At 44.1% G+C, this 23,895-nt stretch overlaps 1 protein-coding gene across 8 annotated transcripts in view; it reads right to left on the reverse strand.

Annotated features, from left to right (window-relative positions):
• Nucleotides 1–202: 202 nt before the first annotated feature.
• NHSL1 (NHS like 1) overlaps nt 203–23,895 on the reverse strand; it is a 255,484-nt gene continuing 231,791 nt past the window's right edge. For 7 of the 8 annotated variants that reach the window (XM_068231666.1, XM_068231667.1, XM_068231672.1 and 4 more), the window contains 4 exons: nt 21,152–21,283; nt 15,314–18,550; nt 14,931–15,060; nt 203–2,451 (listed from right to left, as the gene is read on the reverse strand). In XM_068231666.1, coding sequence (XP_068087767.1) covers nt 1,740–2,451; nt 14,931–15,060; nt 15,314–18,550; nt 21,152–21,283 — 4,211 coding nt within the window. In that variant the 3' untranslated portion in view covers nt 203–1,739. The remainder of the gene's footprint in view (nt 2,452–14,930; nt 15,061–15,313; nt 18,551–21,151; nt 21,284–23,895) is intronic. The other variant, XM_068231670.1, reaches the window with a different exon arrangement.

Below are 23,895 nucleotides of genomic sequence, written 5' to 3' on the forward strand. Positions count from 1 at the left end.
CAAGTTGGAAAAATTAACAAATCTTTCACCACCTCTGGCTATGGTACTTCCTGATTTTGTGGTAGATGTCCGGTAAGGTTCATGTTAAGAAGAGTGGAAGTTGGACTTTAAAAAAAAAAAAAAACACCTTCTGTAAACATTTTAATAACTTTCCAGTATTCTAGCCCCAAATTTGTTAAAACATAATTAGACACAGCATGGATCCTTTCAGCCTTGCTTTATTTGAAGCGTAGTCACAGCATTGTAATTGTCTAGTAAATTGAAGGCCTCTGAATGTTGACAGTATTACAAAGGTTGAGGGTCACAGCCACATCACAGAAGTACTAAAATAAATTAACTTTGTTGGTTGTTGTGTGTACTGCTGCAGGGGGCTCCAGCAATGTGCATGGCAGCACGGTGTCCCCCCCTCCAGCAGTATACCGGGTAACTACACTTTTTTTTTCTTTTTCTTTCTAAAATTCTCAAAAATATACACATTTTAAACAAAGGTTAAAAAGTAAGGAATTTAGAATTTCTAATATATACAAATAATATAAAACTACACAAGACATCAAAATTATGCTATAAAACAGTACAAAAACAAACTCCGTCCGTTCTAGTGGTAAAATGCCTTTTTTTCACCAACATGTAAAAACCGTTAAGAAATTGTATAGTTGTGTTGCTTTTAAAACTAAAAAAAGAATTAAAACTTTTCTTTGGTAACCAAAATGTAGCATTTTAGATAAGAATTATTAACAACGGCATTCATCATCTGACGTTTGTAGTGTTTTATATCAGCATAGTAAAAATGAACGTCAAGCATTAAAAATGCGGTAACAAAAACATCACTGTAGTGCAAGTACAGAGTCTGAGATAGGAGTGAAAAACGTAGTGTGTATTAGGAAAAACAACTGTGGTGTAACTACACTGACTAGCAATGATGAGCAATGCAACCAGGGGCACTGCCAGTATATGCAGCATTTCATAGGATTCTGTAGAATCTGCAGTCCAGCTTTGCGAATCAGTCACTGGGTAATATTCCTTTGCATTAACAAAACAGTTTTTTTGTGAGTTTACAAATGAGACAACACATCTCTAAGGCTGACCATATAATCAATGCTTCTGTGTTGTACTTTTACATAGGTAAGACCTGGGCTTGCAGCGCTGCACAGCAGCTGAGTGTAAACATTAGAGATAAAATAACTCAACTAGAATATCAGTAGAAAAGAGAATTAACCCTGGAAAAAAAAAAGAAAACCAGTACCAAAGAAATCATAAACCAGCAACCTGATTGGATTAGTCTGGCAAGCTCCCTAGCAGCCCGCTAACTGCACTCAATGAAATAAAGCTCTGGCTGAAGAGGCAACAATTGCCAGCCAGTAATGCACCTATGACCACATATTACCCTGTTTAGTAGAGGTCACTATGCTTTATAAACGTAAGCCTAGGCAGCATATCTATTTCCCCAGCTCATACCTAGAAGCATTTTTGGCAGCTGTTTTCTAAAGCGTTCAAAGCCTCAACACAGGCACCAGAGTTCAATATCTCTTTCCCGGCTTTGGTTTCGCCATACTGACTTGCAGGTGCTGCATACTTAATCCATTCCACTAAACCTCTCGGAAACCACAATGCTTAAACATTTACTGTACAGATTTCAAGTGCCTGGCAATGTCAAACATTGCTTTTATAATCACAGTGTTGTCACTGCTTTCTGGGGATTGGCTTGATACATTTCAATACACACCAACTCTTAGCGCCTATTAGCTATTTTCTTCTGAAAAAACATTGTCTTTGCTTGGGCTGTTTTCTAAAAGTCTGCTCATCAAGTCTATTTGAACTCTGGGACTGGAACTGGGAGAACCTACAGAGTCATTCAGCTCAGAGTAATTTCTTTGAAACCTGTCCAGGCTCATTGTGCTCATAAGTGGTGCCTTTAGACAGCTTTTCTCTACATGATCAGCAGTTTCTCCTTCTCCTTCACAAATCACTGTCATGGGGCTGCTCTGAAGGCGGCTCCGGACATTGTATTTGCTGCTTGCTGCAGAGGGTGGTGTTCTGGAGCGGCTGTACCTAGTCCCAGAAACTGACATGCTTCTTGGCATCAGTCCCTCGCTCTTGGCCCATTCCTCCTGAGCCCTTCTATTCCTGTTTGGGGAGCTCAGAGTTGGGCTATCTGGCAGCTCCATGGAGGAATCAGATCGTGATCTTTGAAAGCGTGGGTCTGTGTGTTTCAGCATTTCTGCAGCAGACATACGAGATCCACACTCCGACCTGCTTCCCTTTTTCAATAACAGAGCTTTAAAGCTATCGCTGCTGGTGCTAGACTTTCGTAAGCTTCTTTGGATAGCTCCAGGCTGCTTAAAGGAGCTGATGTTTGGGACTCCTCCGGTAGGGGTGACTGGTGGTGAAGGCGAGTGATTCCTACAGCGATCATCATCAGAATCTTTGCGGCCAAGGACTTTTCTTTTGGACCTAGAAGAGAAAATGAAAATAAATGATGGGACATCAGTAGCAGAAAACGGTTTTCACAATGCATAACAGAATCTATTAGTCAATATGTGCTTTACAGATTTCAGCGTTTAAAGTGCAGTTCTGTGCAGCTATGCATTTTTTTTCCAAAACTCTTCTTTCCCTGCTTCCAAAAAACACAAAATAAAGAGGTTACCCTGAAAAAGTTACTGCTTCAGAGAATATGGAATTCCAAAGCTTTAACATGTTTGAACGCCACACAAACACACTACAGAGGTCTCACCCCCAAATGCACTATCCCTTCTCCCATCTCTTGTCACACATCTGTCCTCTCTACAATATACTGTATACTGCATCAAACCTGTCCCATGAGGTGCCTAGGCTGCTCATAGCAACCATATTACCGCTGTTACATGTTTATACTGAAATTCAGTAAGTGAAAAGAGGACTTGCTGATTACCATGAGAAACACAGGCACTCATTTGTTACTGTTTCATTAATTTATACAGATTACTTTGTAGCAGACAGCACTCCCCAACATTTGCAGATTGATGTGCCAGGTCAAAAGGTCCAGCAGCACTTCCGGGCCCTATTCGTCAAAGGAAAGATGAAGACCGGCACCATCCAGTATTAATAGCTCTTAGAATTTATTGGCAAGACATCTTTGACATGCAAAACGACGTTTCGGAGGATTATCCTCCTTTCTAAAGTTCCTGTCAGTGTCTAACAAAGCTCACGCATTCATCTCTTTATATAGTACACACCATTGGAATTAACCAATCACGCTGTGGGTGTCGCCTGTGGCGACCTATCCCCTCCCGTCTCGCTCAAGCGGACCTGATGGGGAACTATAGCATGCGTATACAGCATGCGCACAAATTGATGAGCTTGCCAGGCGGCAGGGCGAAACGGTGCAATAGGCGTCAGAACAGCGCACCGCCGACCTATAGGAGAAGCCTCCCGTGATGACACACAACATCAGGACACACCCCCTGCTGGAGCGGACCTGATGGGGGACAGGATGCTTCCCAGGCGGCCTGCAAGGACGCCCATAGATCGGACTTGACATGCGCATGTAAGGCGTCACACGCCCCATGCGTGTCATGGTACGCATATTCAACACGCATGCGCCTTCCGCCCCACCGTCTGGGCAAAAATCCAAATATTGCGGTCGTCAAGATAACATAATGACACAACAATAAGACATAACAATAAGACATCTAGTGGCTGAATAAGAAAATGCATGTACCCACATATCAAGCTAATGCTGTCATACTGCACATGCAAATATATAAACAGAATATACATTTAAAGGAACGGGGTCATGTCATATTCCCTGTTCATACCCCTTGGTTCTAACGTATCTAATCTCCGTGTCCAATAAGCTTCACGATATAATAGTCTACGCATCCTATCAGCTCCTCTCCTACCAGGTTTAATCTGCTCAATAATTTGAAACCTCAATTGACTAGTTGTATGTCCAGCTGTGTCAAAATGGGATGGTACAGGTAGCTCTACTTTTTTTGTTCTAATTGTACTTTTATGGGCAGTCAGTCTATCTTTTATCCTCTGTGTGGTCTGTCCCACATACAAGAGTCCACATGGACACTTGAGTAGGTAAACCACAAATCTAGAGTTACAGTCATATTGGCCGTTGATTTTAAACCTTGTCCCATTGTGTGGATGGGAAAAGTGACTGCCTCTAATCACACTGCTACAATGTACACAACCTAAACATGGATAAGTCCCATTGGGTCTCCTGGAGGTGGCTATATTTTTCTGTGTCCCTAAGTCAGCATGAACTAATCTGTCACGCAAAGTGGGCGCTCGTCTGTATGACATTAAAGGGGGAACCTGAAATTCTGGTATGTCAGGGAAATTATCCTTCAGCACGTGCCAATTAGCACGTATTGTCTTAGCGACCTGGTCACTATAAATATTATATTGACTGACAAACGGGATCCTTTTATTCTGTCCACGTCTCCTGTTGGTCCTATCAGATCTGTCTGTCCTCAAGTTTTCTCTGGCTCTCTTTAACATAGGTCCAGGATAATGTCTACGTTTAAATCTATCAGTCATCTCATTGAGTCTGATATCACAAAGTTGGTCATTGTCAACTATACGTCGTACTCTCTCAAACTGGCTGCCAGGGATTGATAAAATAGTACTGGGAGGATGAAAACTGTCAAATAGGAGAGTTGAATTTGTATCAGTTGGCTTAACGTAAAGATCTGTCTCCAATCTCCCATCTACCAATCTAACCAATGTGTCCAAAAAACTGACCTCCCGTTGGTCCCAATTGATTGTGAGTCTTATTGCTGGACATTGAAGATGCAACTGACAAACGAGCTCCTCTAGGCTCGAATGTGGCCCCACCCACACGCAAAAAACATCATCTATATAGCGCATCCAACAATATGCAAATTTGGTAAAAATATGACTGGTATAAACAAATGACTCCTCATATGCATTCATGAAGATGTTAGCGTAGGATGGGGCCACATTTGAGCCCATCGCTGTACCCCTGAGCTGCAAAAAAGGATGTTTCATCCTCCGAAACGTCGTTTTGCATGTCAAAGATGTCTTGCCAATAAATTCTAAGAGCTATTAATACTGGATGGTGCCGGTCTTCATCTTTCCTTTCATTAATTTATACAAGCATACAAAAGAATGGTTCCTATCAGCCTACTGTAAATTCACTTTGTGCAGTGCCATGTAAGGTTCTGGCCCTATATAATGAAATTGTTGCAGAGGCAGACGCGTATCTGGAGCCGTGCACATAGGGCTCCTGCTATAGGCGCTCCTTGTGATCACCTCCCAGGGGGCGCATCAGCCAGCAAATCACTTCTCCCTCCCAGCCAGCCCAGCAGCTGTACGCACAGTACATTAGTAAGAGGGAGAAGACGGTGTCTGTGCCCCATCCACCTCCCTGCTGCTAGCTTCTGTCTTTGCCCCGGCATCCCCTCCTGATTGGCCGCATGGAGCTGTGTCTGTCGCTGGGGCTGGGAGAGGAGCGTGAGTGTAGCAGGCAGCCACGTGGTGACACACAAGTAGCAGAAAGTAAGTGAGAAAACTCTGTGTTGAGGTCGGCAGGAAGGGACAGAGCTCATCACTCTAGTCTGTGTTCTTATCAGGGTGATCTCCTGCAGCAGCGCTTATAAAAGCAAAGGACCTGTGAATTTTCTCACCAGCATCTTCTGTGTACTGTGAGTCTAGGGAAAGCTGCTATATAAACAGTGTTCTCCCCAGGCTCTTTTAGCCGGGTGTACCACCCGGCTAGTTTTGATGACCACCCGGCTGTCAACGGCTCTCCACTTCCTATGCTGTAAGCAGAGTTGCTCACAGAAGCACCGGCCCTGCATTCTCATCTCGCCCCACCCAGCTACTTTTTCATGCCACCTGGCTACTATTTCATGCCACCCAGCTGGAAGACATTTCTGGGGAGAACACTGATAAACATTGAGTTTTACAGCCTACATAGCCCATACATTGCTCTTGGCAGGCTCACAGTACACAGCAGCAGGTCAGATGATTCACAGGTCCTTTGCTTTTATAAGACCTGTTGCAGGAGGTCATCCTGATAAGAGCACTGACCAGCAATGAGTGGATAAGGAAGTAGATGCTGGGGTAGGGGGAGGGTACTAAACATTCTTAGGTTAAGTCAGAGTAAAATGAGCCATAAATTATTTTTCTCCTATGTTGCTGTCACTTACAGTAGGTAGTAGAAATCTGACAGATCCCCTGAATGGGGGATTCTCAGCAAGGCTTTGATTCTTTATAAAGATATTCCCTAAAAAGGATTTAAAACTATGCTAGCCAGCTTCCCTGCTCGCTACACAGTTTTTTGGCAGTTGGACAGAGCAACTGCCATTCACTAAGTGCTTCTGAAAATAAATCAATCCCAGAGAATCCCCCCACTATGAAGAGATGGACTAGTCCAAAACCTGTCGCTTCTGTCAGATTTCTACTACCTACTGTAAGTGACAGCAACATAGGAGAAAGGTAATATAAAGCTCATTTTACTCTGGAAAAAAGTAAAAATCTCTCTGGGGTACACTTACCTCAGAAGGGGAAAGCCTCTGGATCCTATTGAGGCTTCCTCCACCCCCTCTCTCCCTCTGTTCCAGTGCTGGCTCCCTGCTGGCTCCCCTGAAACCACAGCTGTGGTGCAGACGCAGTAGCGCCTGCAATATTTTTGCAATATTTTCCTTCCCCTGCTCCAGTGCAGGCGCAGCAGTGGCATTCCAATGTGCTCATAATGAAATATCCAAGCCCAATTGTGTCTGCTCTACTGCGCAGGCAACCCGGGGTGGGGGGGCGCAATTTTAGTGTTTGCCATAGGCGCCATTTTACCCAGATATGCCACTGTGCAGAGGAAGTAGCAGCAGAAAAAGTAATACTGTACTAACAATTTAAGGTTCAGATTTGTCCAACTTCAAAATGCGAGGCACCCTTCTACCACAAGATGGCGATAAAGTACACTCAGTCAAATGCAAGCAGCTAGATTGCTACCATATATTATTGGTTTAGTATTCATCTAGTTTATTTTATTTTTTTTAGGAGATTCATCTTTTTTATAAGTGATATTTTAATGCGCTGCTGTATGCAGATGATATGTACTTAAATTACACTACACAATTGTTGCCACTATAACATGTCCACTGCCTCTATGTATGAGCATGTGCCCTACCACTTCATTTTACTTTGAGTAATAAATACATGCATGTTTCCACATAACATATGTACTTTAAAACCAATAGTATTTCAGAAATGTATGCACTAAAATGAAAAAGAAATGAATGACGCTATTCCTTTTTGATGGCTTGGCATTTGCTCTAGCACTGCACCTAATTTGCTACCATAGTTTAAAGTGCATTTGTGCTATAATATGTTGCTCATGGCAAGCTGTAGAGATGCACACTGTGTGTGCTTATCATTTTGTGTTCATGAAACTTTTTAGGGGGGGTGGGGGGGAAGAAGCACGCCACAGACTTACAGCCTGAAGCTGCCCCCAAAACCTGCAGACTCATAAGTTATTATTGCAGCATAATATTACACAAAGCGGCTGCCGTCAACAACGACTGAAGTGGCACCACAGATTTTGTAATCTAGTACAAAAAAAATAGTGAACACATTCAAATAATAGATTTACAGAACCGTATAGGCTGTCTGTAAACATTTTATTATTTCATCTGTCCCATCTGCTGACCCCGTCCCATTTGTACGCTCATATCAAGCCGTCTGTCATCTGCTATTCTAGATTCAAGCATTGCCAATGACTTCTAAGCTGAAAGAATAGAATTCCTGTACTTATATTGCAGGCCCACATTAAACAGGGCTTTACAAAGTGAACAGAACAATTCACATGGGTAAGGGCATCTCATTTCTGAAGATTGGTGTACATGTAAAGGAGCAAGAAAAATGCTGAGAATCAAATCCAAATGGTTTACTCTTCTACAGGTATCCATTTTTACTCTATGTGATATGTCTTATTTTGGTGTGATCATTATCAGGGCAGGCTGGGTTTCCTTAAAAGACACCTGAAGTGAGAGAGATATGGAGGCTGCCATATGTATTTCCTTCCTGCTGATCTTTCTAACATCAGTAGTGTCTGAATCACACACACCTGAAACAAGCATGCAGCTAATCCAGTCAGACTTCAGTCAGAGCACCTGATCTGCATGCCTGTTCAGGGTCTATGGCTAAAAGTATGAGGGCCCGTTTCCACTTGTGCGGTATCGCCGCTGACGAAAGCGCATGTGTGTGCGATTCCGCATGCGTATTTTACCGCGATTTCGCATAGGTTGGTATTGATGCGATTTTAACTATGTCACTGCCTGTGTGATTTAACATTAGTTCCTATGCGAAATCGCATGCGAAATCACGGTAAAATACGCATGCCAGAACCGCATGCGATTTCCCTATTAAATACATTAGCGGCGATTCGCAAAGCGGCATGCGGGGTGCGAATTCTGAGGGCTCTTCCGTGCAGATTTCTCCCGCACAGAAAAACACTCAGGATTACTGGCAAGTGGAAACAGGGCCATCCACTTGTATTGGCTATGTGAATCCACATGCGGACAACGCATGCGGATTTGCGATAGTGGAAACGGGCCCTTGGAGGCAAAGGGCCAGCAGGAAAGCCAAGGACTGTGCATTGTTTAACCTCTTGGGGACCACATGTTTATACCCCCCTTGTGACCAGGTGATTTTTTGCAATTCAGCACTTCGCCACATTGATGATTTGTTGCTCGGCCATACAACTTGGCACCCAAATGGATTTTGCCCCCTTTTCTTCCCACTAATGGAGCTTCCTTTTAGTGGTCTCGGATTGCTGCTGTTATTAATAAAAGATTTGGGTTTTGTTTTTTTTGGGGGGGGGGGGGGGCAGGGGGTTGTTATTAAATTAAAAAAAAATCTTTTCTTTTATTCCCCCCTCCCTCCCCCACAGAATTGGCCCTGGACTGCGATCCATACACTACCTACCCATACATAGGCATCAGCCTATGTATGAGATTGCAATGTGAGCCATTTGGAGGGACAGTTGAATGACAGGGCTGTCACCTGTACAGCGCTGCACTACATCACAGCGCTGTACACATAAATATTGGCTTTTTTTATCTTTATTTCAGCCTGCCAGCTCTGATCGCGGCTGGCAGGCCGATGACGGATCCCCGGGTTTACTAGCAGGAAACGCACTTTGACACCAATCGGCGTTAGGGGGTCCCCATAGAGCCATGCTCCCACCCCAGAGAGCCACACTACCACCGCAGATCGGCGTTACTCAGTCTCCAGAGAGCCACGCTCCCACCGCAGATCAGCGTTAGGCGGTCGGGAGCTGGTTAAAACGAAATCAATGATATATATCTCTCTCAGGTGTCCTTTAAAGCGGATTGGAGATGAAAAACTAACTAGAACAAGTAACTTGTCTATATATCTTATCGAAAGTTTAGATAGTTTACACAGCAAATCTAGCTGCAATCAGCTTTAATAGAATATGATTATTTCTTCCTGTGATACAATGACAGCAGCCATGTTGTTTGTAAACATTACACAGAGGCAGGCTTATCTGCATCTTGAGCAAAAAAACCTAATCCCCCCTCCTCCCCTCTGCCTCTGAAATCTCTGGCTAGTAATACCTCCCCCTCCTCCTGCCTAGACTGAGTTTCCATGAGCCCTTGCTACTGCCTTGGCTCTCTGAAAACCTGTGGGCTTGGCTTGTTTAGTTTATAGGGAATTCGAGTATTAAAACAAATACAAAAAAGTATTTGGCTTGAGGAATGCCCTATAAACAATAGGAAAGGAACACAATTATGCAATGAGTAAAAGTTCATCTCGGATCCACTTTAAGCATGGTACACACGCTAGACTGTTCTTGGCCACTGGATAACCTGTCTATCACTCTCACCAGTATTTCACACAGGACACAATCTGTTTGGAGCCTGTATGCACCCCTTGTGTTTGTGTGGCCCTCATCCACATTCAAAAAAACAACAACAAACTGGCTTCACCCTCAAAGGAAAAAAGAAAAACTATGGCAGGGATATTAGATTGTGAGCTCCACTGAGGGACAGTTAGTGGCTTTGATATGCTGCTAAACGTGTTTCCATACAAGCAGAACTGCACAGTTAACCTGAAAGCGTATTCTGGAGCCATACTGAATATATATACCACAATGGACTCAATACATTTATCTGCATGATAAAGTCAATGTTCCATAACCTAAAAAATTTCCTCTACAGCAAATACGTGATGGTTAATGAGTGGAAATGTTCCCAAATACAAAGCTGTTTGGGGAGTACCACTAGGTCCACAATGTCAAAACAGAGGGGAATTTGGATGACACTGGAATGAATTAGACATACAATAATCTGACACTGGTCATACACAGAGCTATGCAGGTCCTGTGTATAGATTTACTTGCCAGGTTCCACCATGCTTGCCAAGAGGCATTGGTGTTGACACTCTGTCCAAAACTGCGTTATAGAACCAGCAGAGAGGAGAAGGGGCATTGAAAGTTGAAATTTGAAAGGGGGGATATCAATAGATAAAAAGAAAAAAAAATCCATAAATAAAAGAGACATATATAATAAACATCAGGCACAATTAACTACATTACTTTGGTATACACAATTATAATATAGAATACAACATCAATTTGTAAAAAATAAATAAATCCAAAAATTCAAAGGTTTAGATTAGATAAAAGTGGAAGAAATACAGAGGCTGCTGTTACTGCCAACTCCCTTCTGAAAAACACTTCCCTGTTCCCATGCTGAGTACACGAGGACTACACATTGTGTGTCATTGATTTGGAACAAGCATGCAGCCAGGTGGAATCAGAGTCGCACTGGATCTGCATATGCTTGTGATGAGATAGCAGCTCATACTGATGAAAGGCTCATACACACGTACCAACAATCTATTCACAATCTATCCAGACAATCTTGTCTGTTGGAAGAGAAGTTGGGTGTATGTACGGCTGGCAAACAACCAGATGACCAACTGATAACAGGTTGTTTGCCAGATCCAACCTGTGGATCAACCTGCCCTGCTATCATACAGGTTGGAACATGCGTACAAGTATTTTGGACAACTTTGGTGATTTGAATGCGGACATGTTGTGCAGTTTGTCATTTAGCTTGCACGCATAGTATTTTAAGAACAATGTGAGAAGAATATGGAGGCTGCCATATTTATTTACTTTTAAACAATGCAGATTGCCTGGCTGTCCTGCTGATCTGTTTGGCTGCAGTAGTGTCTTGATTGCACCAAAAACAAGCATGCAGCTAATGTTGTGACAATCTGATCTGACAATAATGTAAGGAACAGCCGATCTGCTACATGCTTGTTCAGGGTCTATGGCTAAACGTATTAGAGGCAGAGGATCAGCATGATAGCCAGGCAACACGAATTGCTTAAAGGGAAAAAATATGGCATCCTCCATATCTCTAACTAGTTGTCCTTTAAGTATGTTGGTTGGATTGTGTGTACGTACTTGTCAGATAAACAACTTGTTGTGTGGTTGGTTGTACATTAAGTTGGACGTGTGTATGAGCCTTAAAGGGAACCTTAACTCTTACAAAAAAAAAAGTTTCACTTACCTGGAGCATCTACCAGCCCCCTGCAGCCCTCAACGTCAGTTACGTCTCCTCCGGTCCACCGCTGTCAGCTAGTTTCAGGACTCTGAGTCGGCGGCCCCATACGCGTACCTTTGCAAGCGTTCCTGCTGGTGCAGCACGCTATCGTGGGTGGTAACATGTATCTTTATATGCTTTGCACCTGGAGACATGACTGACGTTGAGGGCACAGGATGGCTGCAGGGGGCTGGTAGATGCCCCAGGTAAGTGAAACTTATTTTTTTTGCAAGAGTTAAGGTTCCCCTTAAGTCCAGAGAATCAGCATAAAAGCTAGGAAATTAGCATTTCTTGAAAGAAAGACAGCAGTAGTTGCCTCTATACTCCCTCCTTTTCAAAATAAAGGCAAAAAAAGGTCTTAATTAACATGTAACCAACGCAACAGACAAGTCACTTGGTTAGGACCATCCACAGGATACAAAGGACTTTTCCATAGAATCCACTGCTAAATCTATTTTACCTATACCAGACTTCAGTGAACTTCCTATCAGATCGATCTGTCAATCTAATGGAAAATTGCATTGAGTGTACTAGGCTGGAGAGCAGGTGAGAGAGAGCGAGGGACAGCGTGCGAGTGTGTGAGAGTGAGTGAGAGAGTAAAGCTGGCCATACACTGGCCCGATTTGCCGCCGTTTCGACAGCAGATTCGATCACTGGGATCGAATCTGCTGCCAATCGTTGACGCCACACGCAGAATTTCGATCCATTCCGTCCGATCCCGTCGATCGCGCCGTGCGGAAAATAACAGTCGATCGCCCGCGGGTAAAGAGCGCACCGCTAGCGGCGTTCGAGTGCCCGACGCAATAGAGCCGCAATACATTACCTGCTCCGCCGGCGCGACTCCCGGGTCTCCGCTCTTTTTCTCCGCTCTGGTCTGGTCTCCGGCATGCTTCCCTTCTTCCTGTCCCGGCAGGAAGTTTAAACAGTAGAGGGCGCTCTACTGTTTAAACTTCCCCCAGACAGGAAGAAGGGAAGCATGCCGGAGACCAGACCAGCCCAGAGCGGAGAAAAAGAGCGGAGACCCGGGAGTCGCGCCTGCGGAGCAGGTAATGTATGCGGGCATGCGGGCGGGGGAAGCGGTGGCAGCACCACCACCACCACCACAGATTGTAAACGGTTTCAGGCTGAAATCGGTTCACAATCTGTTTGCAGTAAAGGTAGCCATACAATCCCTCTCTGATCAGATTCGATCAGATAGGGATCTGTCTGTTGGTCGAATCTGATGGCAAATCGACCAGTGTATGGCTACCTTTAAGGTCCGTACACACGCCGGACTGGAGGCAACGACGGGTCCGTCGTCACCTCCCACTGGGTGGGCGTTCCAGCGACAGTCCGGCGTGTGTACAGTCTGTCTGCAGACTGATACGGCCGTTTCTGAGCCGTATCAGTCCGCCGACAGACTGTACACACGCCGGACTGTCGATGGAACGCCCACCCAGCGGGAGGTGACGACGGACCCGTCGTTGCCTCCAGTCCGGCGTATGTACGGACCTTAAGAGTGCAAGTGAGAGAGTGTGAGAGCAAGTGAGAGAGTGTGAGAGCAAGTGAGAGAGTGTGAGAGCAAGTGAGAGGGTGTGAGAGTGAGTGAGAGTGTGTGATAGGTTGTGAGAGCGAGTGAGAGGGTGTAAGAGCAAGTGAGAGACGGGGGGTTGGTGATCCCTGGAGGTAGGGGGTATAAAAAAAATCTCTTTCATAAGGAGGGAGGAGGTGCAAGCATAAACCAAAGAGTGGTTTAGCTAGCCCTTTGGATTCAGGGTCAGGGTAAGTTAGGCAGTTTCTAAGGGGGTATTTCCAGGGGGTGACCTCAGGTACATTTTGTCCCCATTCAGATACGTGTCCCAATACCAATGTACTTATTGTGTAAGAGGTGACGGCATCTCCCATCAGCACAGGGACCCCAGGACCTAGGAAGAAAAGGTCCTTAACTAACTGCCACCTCAAGTCGGGAAGGTTTTTCTTCTTTTTAGGGGTTATAACTAGCCCAAGCCTTGTAAGGTTTTTTTTTTGTTGCCTTCCTCTGGATCAACCGGGATATGTGATGGTGCAGGACAGAAATGTACCTACTGTAATTTTTACCCTTTTTTTTCTAGGCTTGATAGACGGATGTCCTTTTTTTCAACCAATGAAACTATGCAACTTTAATATTAGTCCTGGGGCTTGCCCTCATCTCAATGAGTATGTAGAACCAGCAATCTGTTTATATTGGAGGTGCCACATGCATCCATTGGCTAAGTGTGGGGTGAGTTAGGGTTCTATTATTTTTTGCCAGGCCTCTCAGCTTATCCCATGCAAGTTACCAGCTTGATAGAGTGAACCACCATTTTTCTCTGTTAATAAACTGCATTTTGGTTAATTCTCCATTTCTAAATCACTCAACAATACTCCATCCCTAAAATGAATAAACCTTTCAGCCAATTTTGCTTGCACTACATTACATTGCCTCATGCCTGCAACCATAAGGCAGGTCTAACGTACTGTCCCCTATATGTACACTGTCAGCTAACAGACTTCTTTAGGCGAGCGCTGTAATTACAGCGCAGGAGATTTGGGTGCAGCCGGCGACACCATAGACAGTAATAGGAATTACGGCTATTGCGGCGCTCAGGGAGTAACTTCGGCGCCGCCAGAAGATGGAGCTGAAGTTACTTTTAAAACCCTGTAATTTGGCCGCCAGCAATAGCGAGAAGCCGAATTACATCATTCCTCACTATCCACATGAACCTAGAGCGGGAATAGTAATTAATGTCACGGGGACTTGTGCAGCAGCAGGATCAGCCATATACTGGCTGTATCCTGCACCCAAGTCTCCCGGCGGCAATTACAGATGTACGCCCTTTAGGATCCTTGTGTCACTGACATTAGCCAATCAGATCTCAGATGCACTTATCTACTAAAGGTCAGAAGTGAAAAGGTTTCCAAGCTATATGTTCTGAACATTAAATTGTTCTTCCTTTTCAGCACATTTCAGCAAGTTTCAAGGCAGCTGTCTTAGCTAGCTGTAGGCTACATACTACACAGGGGTTAACAAGATCTCAGGAAGAGTGGAATCCCCTTTATGTAATCAGTATTTCTCTCTGTGAAAAAAAGACATTTAGCTGAATAATTAGATTTTCTCACTCAGCTAATGGTACAACGTGCATGTAAACTGAATAAGTGAAAGCACACCAGAGACATGCATACAAAACCACATCTAGCACTAATACTGACAATTTGACAAAGATCTGATCCAAAATACCTAACCCAATGCACTTCTTTAAAAACACAGATGAGATGACTATACGATGTAGAATGTTAGGTTACTGACACCTGTAGAGTAAATGTAAAGTGTGTAGCAAGCACACATACCTATGAATGACTGCAAACAGATCCTCAGTAGTCCTAGGCCTGGATGGAGTTAATACTTCCTCTCGGCCATCTATGCCGTCATAGGTCTGTAGACAAGGTGAACTTCCAGAATTTGCTTCAAACACATCAGCTACATAAAGAAAGAAATTATATTATTGTCCAGTAGCTGAGCATTATTATGCACTAAACCATGTAAAACGTCTTAATAGTCAATAACTATTAACTTCTACTCTAAAACTGCAATTTTTTTTTAAATAAACTACTTACACTACTAATTAGAAAAATAAACGTATGTATCTTGAGAGACAGATTGCAAACTTTCTGATCTATCTATACCGTACTATACAGAGGAGAGGCAGCATACTAAAATAACGTTTACTTACCAGTTTCATATTCCTGGGATGTTATTTGGTTAAAGCTTGTGTTCCCGCTCTTGTCATCAGAGAGGTCGGCCTCATAAGACATTGTAGACTGCTCCTCCTCCTGATGATTTGGGGTTTCCAGAAGTGGAGATACTTGAAAAATTGGATTGTTCTTTATGGTTTCGCAAGACAGAATCTCTTCTCCTGCTTGGCAAGTCACATGTGCAGCTCCTTCTGAACTGTTTTCTGCTGCTCTACGACCATTTACCTCCTCACAATGTTCACTAACAGAATCCCTCTTGGAGGTGGTTTTTGGCACACTTCTCTCATTTTCTTTGACTTGTGCTATTTTTTCTGCTGCCAAATCAAGCTGCGGAGGTGGAACGATAAGGGACAATTTGGGCTTCTTTGAAATAGGAGGAGGCTTCTTGTTGGGAGATGCATTTGGCGTACTTTGGGTCGTACTGGCTTTCTCTTGTAGCAGTGACATTTCGGAATACATAGATTTGTTTCCATTGTGTGTCGAATCCCGATATCCCTCTTCTCTGCCTCCACCATTTGTTGTTTTACCAGCCGTAAATCCAACTAAATTGCTCTGCGGACCAGCGTATTGGAGATGCACAGCCTGCAAGTTCAGATTTTTATTTTCTGCAAAGCTTTCTCTGTAAACAAGATCTGACAAGGCAGATGGCACTGAAGATGGCTGTGAAAATGAGGATGATGTTTCATCCTGAAGTTCTGTCTGTAACACCTGCTCAGCTATATTTTCAGTTTCTGATGGTAATGTTTTTTTAACAGACCTTAACTGTACCATTTGCAGTGCATGAGCAGTAATAAGAGGAGCAGTTGGTCTCATGAATTCTTGTTTGTGAGGGTGATTCGGTGAACTAAATTTCCGAGCATCCTCTGTTCTTAAAGGCAGTGGCTTGCTTTTCATTTTTAGTGCTTTTGTGTTTAAAGGAGGAACTTTGGAGTGCAAAGCGGTAAAGGGAGGAGGAGGAGGGGGAGGAGGAGGGGGACAGGCTACTGGGGGGCATTTACTAGGATTTTCCAAATGTGCTGGCCAAGTATAGTCACTGGGAGACAAGAACACTGTAGTCTCTGGAGGTGGCGGTGGAAAATTTGGAGATGGTGGTAAAGTACTATTGTCAACCACATCCATAACAAGTAGAGGGGGTGGATCTGGGGTAACGGGAGGTGTTGGAGAAGATGACAATGCTATTGTGACCTTTTTGACAGTTTGCTGTGCAGAGTCCGATGTGATTGATGAAAGGGAAGTGGATGATGAAGAAACAGAGACTGATGAGATAAGAGAAGACCTTCTTTCAGGCACTTTGGGCTTCATTTTATTTTTTCCATTACCGGGTGACATAGTTCTTAAAAGAAGTGGTACAGGTGTTAGATTAGTTGGGGTATTTGACTGGCTTGAATACCCACTAGAAGGTGAAGTAACTCTACAAGACTTTTCTGGAGATGAACGGTTTGGCTTGGATAGCACACTATGAACTTGGGATGCTGAAGAATGTGTATTGTAATCATGAACTGATTTATGAGAAGAGTCCAGCATAGATTTTGGCTGCTCATCAATGTAGTAACTCCACTGATCTGCATACTCAGATTTGATGCTGCTAGTTTCACTTTGGGAAGGAGTAATAGGGCAGATAGTGTACATGTTGGGGGCTGTGGCAGACATACCACTACTACTTGCACTCACTGTACTCTGGCTGCGAGAGCGAAGAACCCAAGGATCCTCATAATCACTGCAAGGGCTGTTTGATGGTGAGCTTCCAGTTTTATTTGTCAAGTTTAGTTGTAATGACTGCTGGAGGGTTGCAATAAGCTTTTCATTGAGTACTTGCCCATTGGATTGCAAGTCTTTCTTAGGTGGACGTCTGAGAGAGTCTGTTCTAGATGGAGGCGGAGGTGGCTTTTTGGGCTTCTTCAAAGATATGCTTCTTGTAAGAGATTTGTCACTATAACTTGATCTCTCATCCATGCTCAGAGTGTCTTTCTTATCAAAGATATTAATGACACTGTGCCGAGGATTCTGCATTCCATTGTGAGGTCTCTGATTACCTGAACCAATTCCAGAGTCCATGTGCATTGAAGTGTAGTAGCCATCATGGTCTAGTGAGTACAGTGAGCTAGAGTCAGCTTTCCTATCTGAACTACAAGTGCTCATATTACTTACAGGAGAGCCAGAAACTGCAGATGACGATTTTCTTAAAGCAGAATTACTTTCATTTTCTCTGGTTTCACACGGCCACTGATCTGCACTGTTAAGGCTGCTTGTTATGCTCCCATTTCTCTGTCGACCATCTGAGTAGCTTGATTCACTTCGTGTGTCGCTGTCTTGTGAGTTGCTATGAAAGGCAGCATTTCTGTTGTAAGGTGCGGTTTGTGGACAATTGTTCATGTGGTTTGTGTCGTTGGGAGATGCTGCAGGATCGCTTAAGTTTATGATTGTTATAGTGCCAGGGGATAAGACTTCTGAGGCCTGAGACTGCCTTGCTGAGCTGCGGTCACTCCAGTCACTACTAGACGAATGGTGGTCAACTTTAAGGCTGACATTACGCTCCCTACAGACATTCTTACTATGTGATGTCGACCCATTCGATATTGTTTTACTGTCTAACTGGCCAGTGCTCTGAGAAGTGTTAATGGCAATGACCTCAGAAGAGGAAGATAACATGGCATTGGGTATGACACTTGTTGAGTAGGCTGCATGAGGGGATACCACACATGCTGGATTTGAGAAGACTTCTCTTTCTGAGCCTCTGACTTCCTGGGATTTTGGCCTTTGAAGTGTTCCAGTTCTAGAGTTATTCCTCACATGAACTACACTGTCATCCACCTGTAACTTGCTTAACTGACGTGGCAAAGTAACAAAGGCGTCCTCTATGTGATTGGAGTTTTCGGTCCTGTGCTCAAGAGACTGCAAGCAGACCCGAGCACCAGTCCTTGGCAAGCTGCGGAAATTTAGATCTCCGTTTGGTCTTGGAGAACATCCTGCAGGGTCGCTCAGTGTGGACATGTTTCCCGAGGAACTAGACATCAGAGCTGCGATACCTTGTCCTTTCTGGGCTCGAATTCTGCGAACAGAAGGTGGTACTATCTTTATCTCTTCTGTTTGGCAGCTGAAGTCTCTGGTTTCCGAGCGCTGGGATGGGGAGCGACATGGCTCTAGACCGTCCAGGGCATTATAGCTGTCCGGTATGTGCATCGAATGTCCTCTGAAGCCTATCTGCCCAGTACCTGCTGTTAGAGCAGAACAAACAACAATTAGACAGCTTGCACATCAATTTTGTACTTCAACATAATTTTCATCAACTTCCATATAAACATAAGCTGCATCAAATAAAAAAATGATAAAAGCATAATATCGATTTTAAAAGGAAATATTCATAATTTGAGAAGCAGCACAGCAGCATGCATAAATATAGTATAAAATATGGGTAATCAAAACAGAAATCAGCTTTAGATTTTGAAGCCCTCATTGTTCCTTGACCAATGTTTTCAAACCCATGCTGAAGTTTCACCACCAGTTCATGTAGTCTTCCATATTTACACATGGCATCATTATGGTCTTAGCAATGCCATTTTGAATGAATGCAAAAACTGATATTGGAAGGTGTGGACAGGTTTGATAAACACTGTGCCTAGACCAAACGCTGATATACGGTACATCTGAACAGCAAACTGTTATAGATTAATATCATCATTTCAGCTAGGATTGATCTGAACAGCAAACTGTAATAGATTACTATCATCATTTCAGCTATGATTGTTGATAGGAACGTATTAAGAAAAGAAGGGCTGCGAGATTGTAAGGCACATGGAAAAATCACTGTTCAAGGCCAAATATATCACTACAAACTACGCCTGTACACACAGAACAGCAACGATCATCTCATGCTCAACACATACATAGATTATGGCGCCACTTTTAGGATGCATTACACTGAATTTAGACAGGCACATATAGCCTTCCTTTTCTTAGTGCAGTATATGCTACATCTACCTGTATTCTATTGCCATAGCAGTAGAGTGCAAAGAGACTGTAGCACCTCACCTGACAGTTCCAGTGGCAATTAGTACATTCAGATTAGTTCATGTAAAGTTCAGGTATTAATGTGGACAAGAAATTGTACAAAGAGAAGAAGTGCAAGTACATTTAAAAGACCACAATCACGAAAAATTGTTCCATTTAAAATACATGCATATAAAATGTACATTTTTTAACAAATAAATGACCTTTTTTCCTAGGCTGCAGTCGCTTACTGTATGCAATTAAAGTTGGAAAGATCTGACAGTTTTTGGACTAGTCTATCTACTCGTGGACAATTCTTAGCATAACCTTTACTCCAGTGGCGGACACAGCCATCAGTGGGCCACTGTGCAAAATTGTAATTATGGGCCCCCTACGACCTGCGGCGCACGTAGCGCGGTGCGGCAAAATATGGGCGTAGCTACAACCTGCGCCGTGGCAAAAAGTAGGTGTGGATAGAACCTAAAATGGGCGTGGCAATGACCGGATGAGGGCGGAGCTAACTGTAACTTAAAGCGAACCCGGGGTGAGGGTTTATTTCCTTTTAAACAATACTAGTGGGTGGGTAGGTAGGTAGCCTGGTGGGTGGGTGGGTGGGTAGGTAGGTAGCCTGGTGGGTAGGTAGCCGGGTGGGTGGTTAGGTAGGAAGCCTGGTGGGTGGATAGGTAGCCGGGTGGGTTGGTAGGAAGCCTGGTGGGTGGGTAGGTAGCCGGGTGGGTAGGTGGTTAGGTAGCCGGGTGGGTAGGCAGGTAGCCCTTTGAGTACCTATCCGGGTGGGGGGCCCGACGCCTATCCTCCCTTCCTTCCTCACCTCGGGGGGCCCCCCTTCCGATATGCGCGGCGGGAGAGCGGCAAATACAGGAAGTCTTCAGGGCTCTCCAGGCAGATGCTAGAGGGCTCAGCCACTTGGTCTCCAATATGTCTCCAACTCTGTCGACATATTGGAGACCAAGTGGCTGAGCCCTCTAGCGCATGCCTGGAGACCCGGATTTGCCGCTCTCCCGACGCGCATACCGGGAGGGGGGCCCCCCGAGGTAAGGGAGGGAGGATAGGAGTCGCCCCCCCCCCCGAGGTGAGGGAGGGAGGATAGGAGTCGGGGCCCCCCGGGGGAAAAATATATATATATATATATATATATATATATATATATATATATATATTTTTATATATATATATATATATATATATATATATATATATATATATATATATATATATATATATATATATATATAAAAATACTTAATGGGCCCCTGAAGAAAACGGAACTTCAGGGGCCCTCGTGCGGCTGCACGGCCGTATGTCCGCCACTGCTTTACTCTTTACAAAACTCCATGGAAAGGAGCTATACAAGAATGTCAGCCAGATTCCCTTCTCGTTTGCTCATTATTTTGGCAGTTGGACTGAACAACTTCTGTTTGGTAAGTAAAGAAATAACTGAGAATCCCCCATAAAGAGATGGACTAGCCGAAAACCTGACAGATCTTTCTGATTTTCAGTATCTACTGTGACAGCAACATAGGAAAAAAGTCATTTATAGAGCATTTTACTCTGGGAGAAATGTACATTTATATGTACTGTATTTAACATTTTTACAACTTACAACTTTTCATGACAGTTGTCCTTTAATATTCCAGTGACATTGTAAGTGGTTAGTTAGTGTTTCCCTTTTCCATAACAGTAACCACAGTTCTTTTTCAAGGCTATCAGACTGTATTGTTTTGATGGTTGGCGGTATATGTAATTAAGCTGGTAGTGGTGAGCAATGAGAATGATGGTTGCTGGTGGAATACAGTTCTGATGAGCCATACCTAGCTCCTTTTGTATGTTGTCTGGAACGCCTGTTATAGTCTTTCTCCGTTTGACCTTCTTTGGACGTCTTACCACAGTGTCAGTGTGAATAAGAGACCGCCTGAAGTTGGCCTGGCGGTCAAAATTCTCCCCTGATACAGAGTAGTAGAACAAGCAAGGCAACATTAATTCCAAGCATGCTAACATCATGCATCAGTTACCTCTAAATTATTGGGACAATAACAGAGACGGTATTAATGGATGATGTTAGTGGTAGTTCTAGCATAGACATACATTAAAGACAGTACACAGTGTCACAATAAGGTTCCCAAACTCAAATGAGGCGAAAGAAGGAACTAGTGAACAACTACTGGTTAAAAATATTGGAGCAGGAAGTGGTAAAAAAATTGGCCTGAGCACCCAGTTATTTCCACCTCCTCCTGAGCAATAAAATGCTTGGTGCTACATAGAACCATAATGGCTGTTGAAAAAAGGATTACTGCCCTTTGTACAAAAACCTACATGGGTATGTAACTATTTACACTATTCACTTATACTGTAAATATATCTTCAGTAGAATTTTTTGTCCATTTGTAGTGAAAGCGGTGGGGTGTGTCTTGCAGTACAATCAATCTGTAACAAGCTTGGCTCCCGTGAGAAAGGCAGTGCTTTAGAGACAACTGCTGTTTTTAAAGGCTCTGAATGGTAAGTTATGTAAACCGCAAAGGAAGCTGCTCTTTATATTACTACATAAAGCTACATGTTTGAAGGTGTGATCTCCAAAATACTGAGCCTCATTTTAAAGGACACAGGTAACTGCTTAAATCTAGGTAGACACAATCAATACTTCTCATCAGATCACAAGCATCGCTAGAAATCATGGAGCTCCATAGCAAAATTCTGATGGGGCCCTCTAAAAAGCTTTTATAAAGGTACCTTTGTGCTCCAGGTAGTCCCACCCCCAGTATAGGGAGCTAGAGATACCCCCTAGTATTGGGTTACCCCCAGTATAGGTAGACACAGTATAAGTAGTCAGAGAGGCCCCAAGTATAGGTAGTACCCATAGCTCCCAACTCTCCCTCTTATGAAGGGACAGTTGCTCTTTGGGAACCAAGTCCCTCTGTCCCTCTATCAATTTCGATTTAGAGATCTGTTTAATATGTATTTTTCTACTGAAAGACATGTTTGACTCTAAACTTTCCCATTAACCTCCCTAGCGTTCTGAAACACGCAGCTAGCACTTTGCTAGCTGCGTGTTTCTCCGATCGCCGCCGCTTCTTGTCGTGTAATAATTGCCCCTCCCCCCGAGACCCCGTGCGCAGCCTGGCCAATCAGTGCCAGGCAGTGCTGAGGGGTGGATCGGGACTCCCTATGACGTCACGTCGATGACGTCATTCCGTTCATCGCCATGGCGATGGGGGAAGCCCTGAAGTAAATCCCGTTCAGAACAAGATTTCCTGAATGGGCATGATCACCGGCGGCGATCGGAAGGGTGGGCGGGAATCGGCAGGGAGGGGGGTATCATATATCTAGCGATAGGCTAGCTACATGATTAAAAAAAAAATAAAAAAAAAAAAATAAAAAAAAAAAAAAATATTGTTCTTGTTTTAAAATATTAAAATGAAGAGAAACTAAATAGGATAGAAAAGACCAGTGTGGTGTGAATGATAAAACTACATCCTTTGGTTCTGAATTCTTTGTGATAGGTGTGGTGGGGGCAGGGCCGGATTTAGGACAAGGCCACCTAGGCCATGGCCTAGGGCACCACACTAGCAGGGGCACCAAAGCAGCAGGCTAACTGGTGCAGCATTTTCAGGTTTGCAACTGCTGCAATGCCAGGTACTCTGCTGCCAGCCGCCTGTGCAGCAGCCACCTTGCTCTATGTGCACATTTGCATTGGGGCCGGTGGCTGTGGACTTGGGCAGCACTGGAGATGGAAGGGAAGAGGAAGCTTTTGCACTGGAGACAAGCAGAGAAATGCGTGACACTGATGGCTGCTGCGATGTGAAGGTGAGCTGGCTACCTATACTGAAAGGGGGGAGTGGGAAAAAGAGGGATTAAGGGAGTCATCTGGCTACCTATACTGGAGGGAAAGGGGGGAGGAGTCATCTAGCTACATATACTAGAGGGAAGGGGTGGGGTCATAAGGCTACCTATGCTAGAGGGAAGGGGTCATCTTGCTACCTATACTGAAGGGGGCGGCCGGTGACAGTGGCCTAGGGCGGTAAAAAGTACAAATCCAGCCCTGGGTGGGGGCGTGGTTAGAGGTGTGATGGGCATGTTTAGAGGTGTGGCAGGGGCATCCCTCTTTCTTTTTTTAAACAGTTGGGAGGGATGTAAGTAGCCAGATAAACCAGATTACCCCCTAAAGTATAGGTAGCCAGATTACCCCCACCCATCAAAGTATAGGTAGGCAGATGAGCCCATTCTAAAGTATAAGTAGCTATATTAGCCCACCTAAAACATAGGTAGCCAGATTAGCCCCGCTACAGTATAGGTAGCCAGATTATCCCCTATAATGTATAGGTAGCCCTCCCCCACATGCAGAGTGGCCAGGAGACAGCTGGAGAAGATGGACATACCTCTCCTGGCTGCAGGAATGCTCTACCTTCTCCATGCATCCGAGTCGATATGATTACAGCGTCCTCTTGCCACATAACCCACATAATAAGAGAGTGAATGGTAGTAATGGATATGAGGATGCTACAAGGAAAGCATATTATCGGTGGAGCCCAGAGAGATATGTAACTTTTCTTCAGCACTC

Source organism: Hyperolius riggenbachi, chromosome 4 (genome assembly GCF_040937935.1).
Source record: "Hyperolius riggenbachi isolate aHypRig1 chromosome 4, aHypRig1.pri, whole genome shotgun sequence".
Taxonomy (NCBI): domain Eukaryota; kingdom Metazoa; phylum Chordata; class Amphibia; order Anura; family Hyperoliidae; genus Hyperolius; species Hyperolius riggenbachi.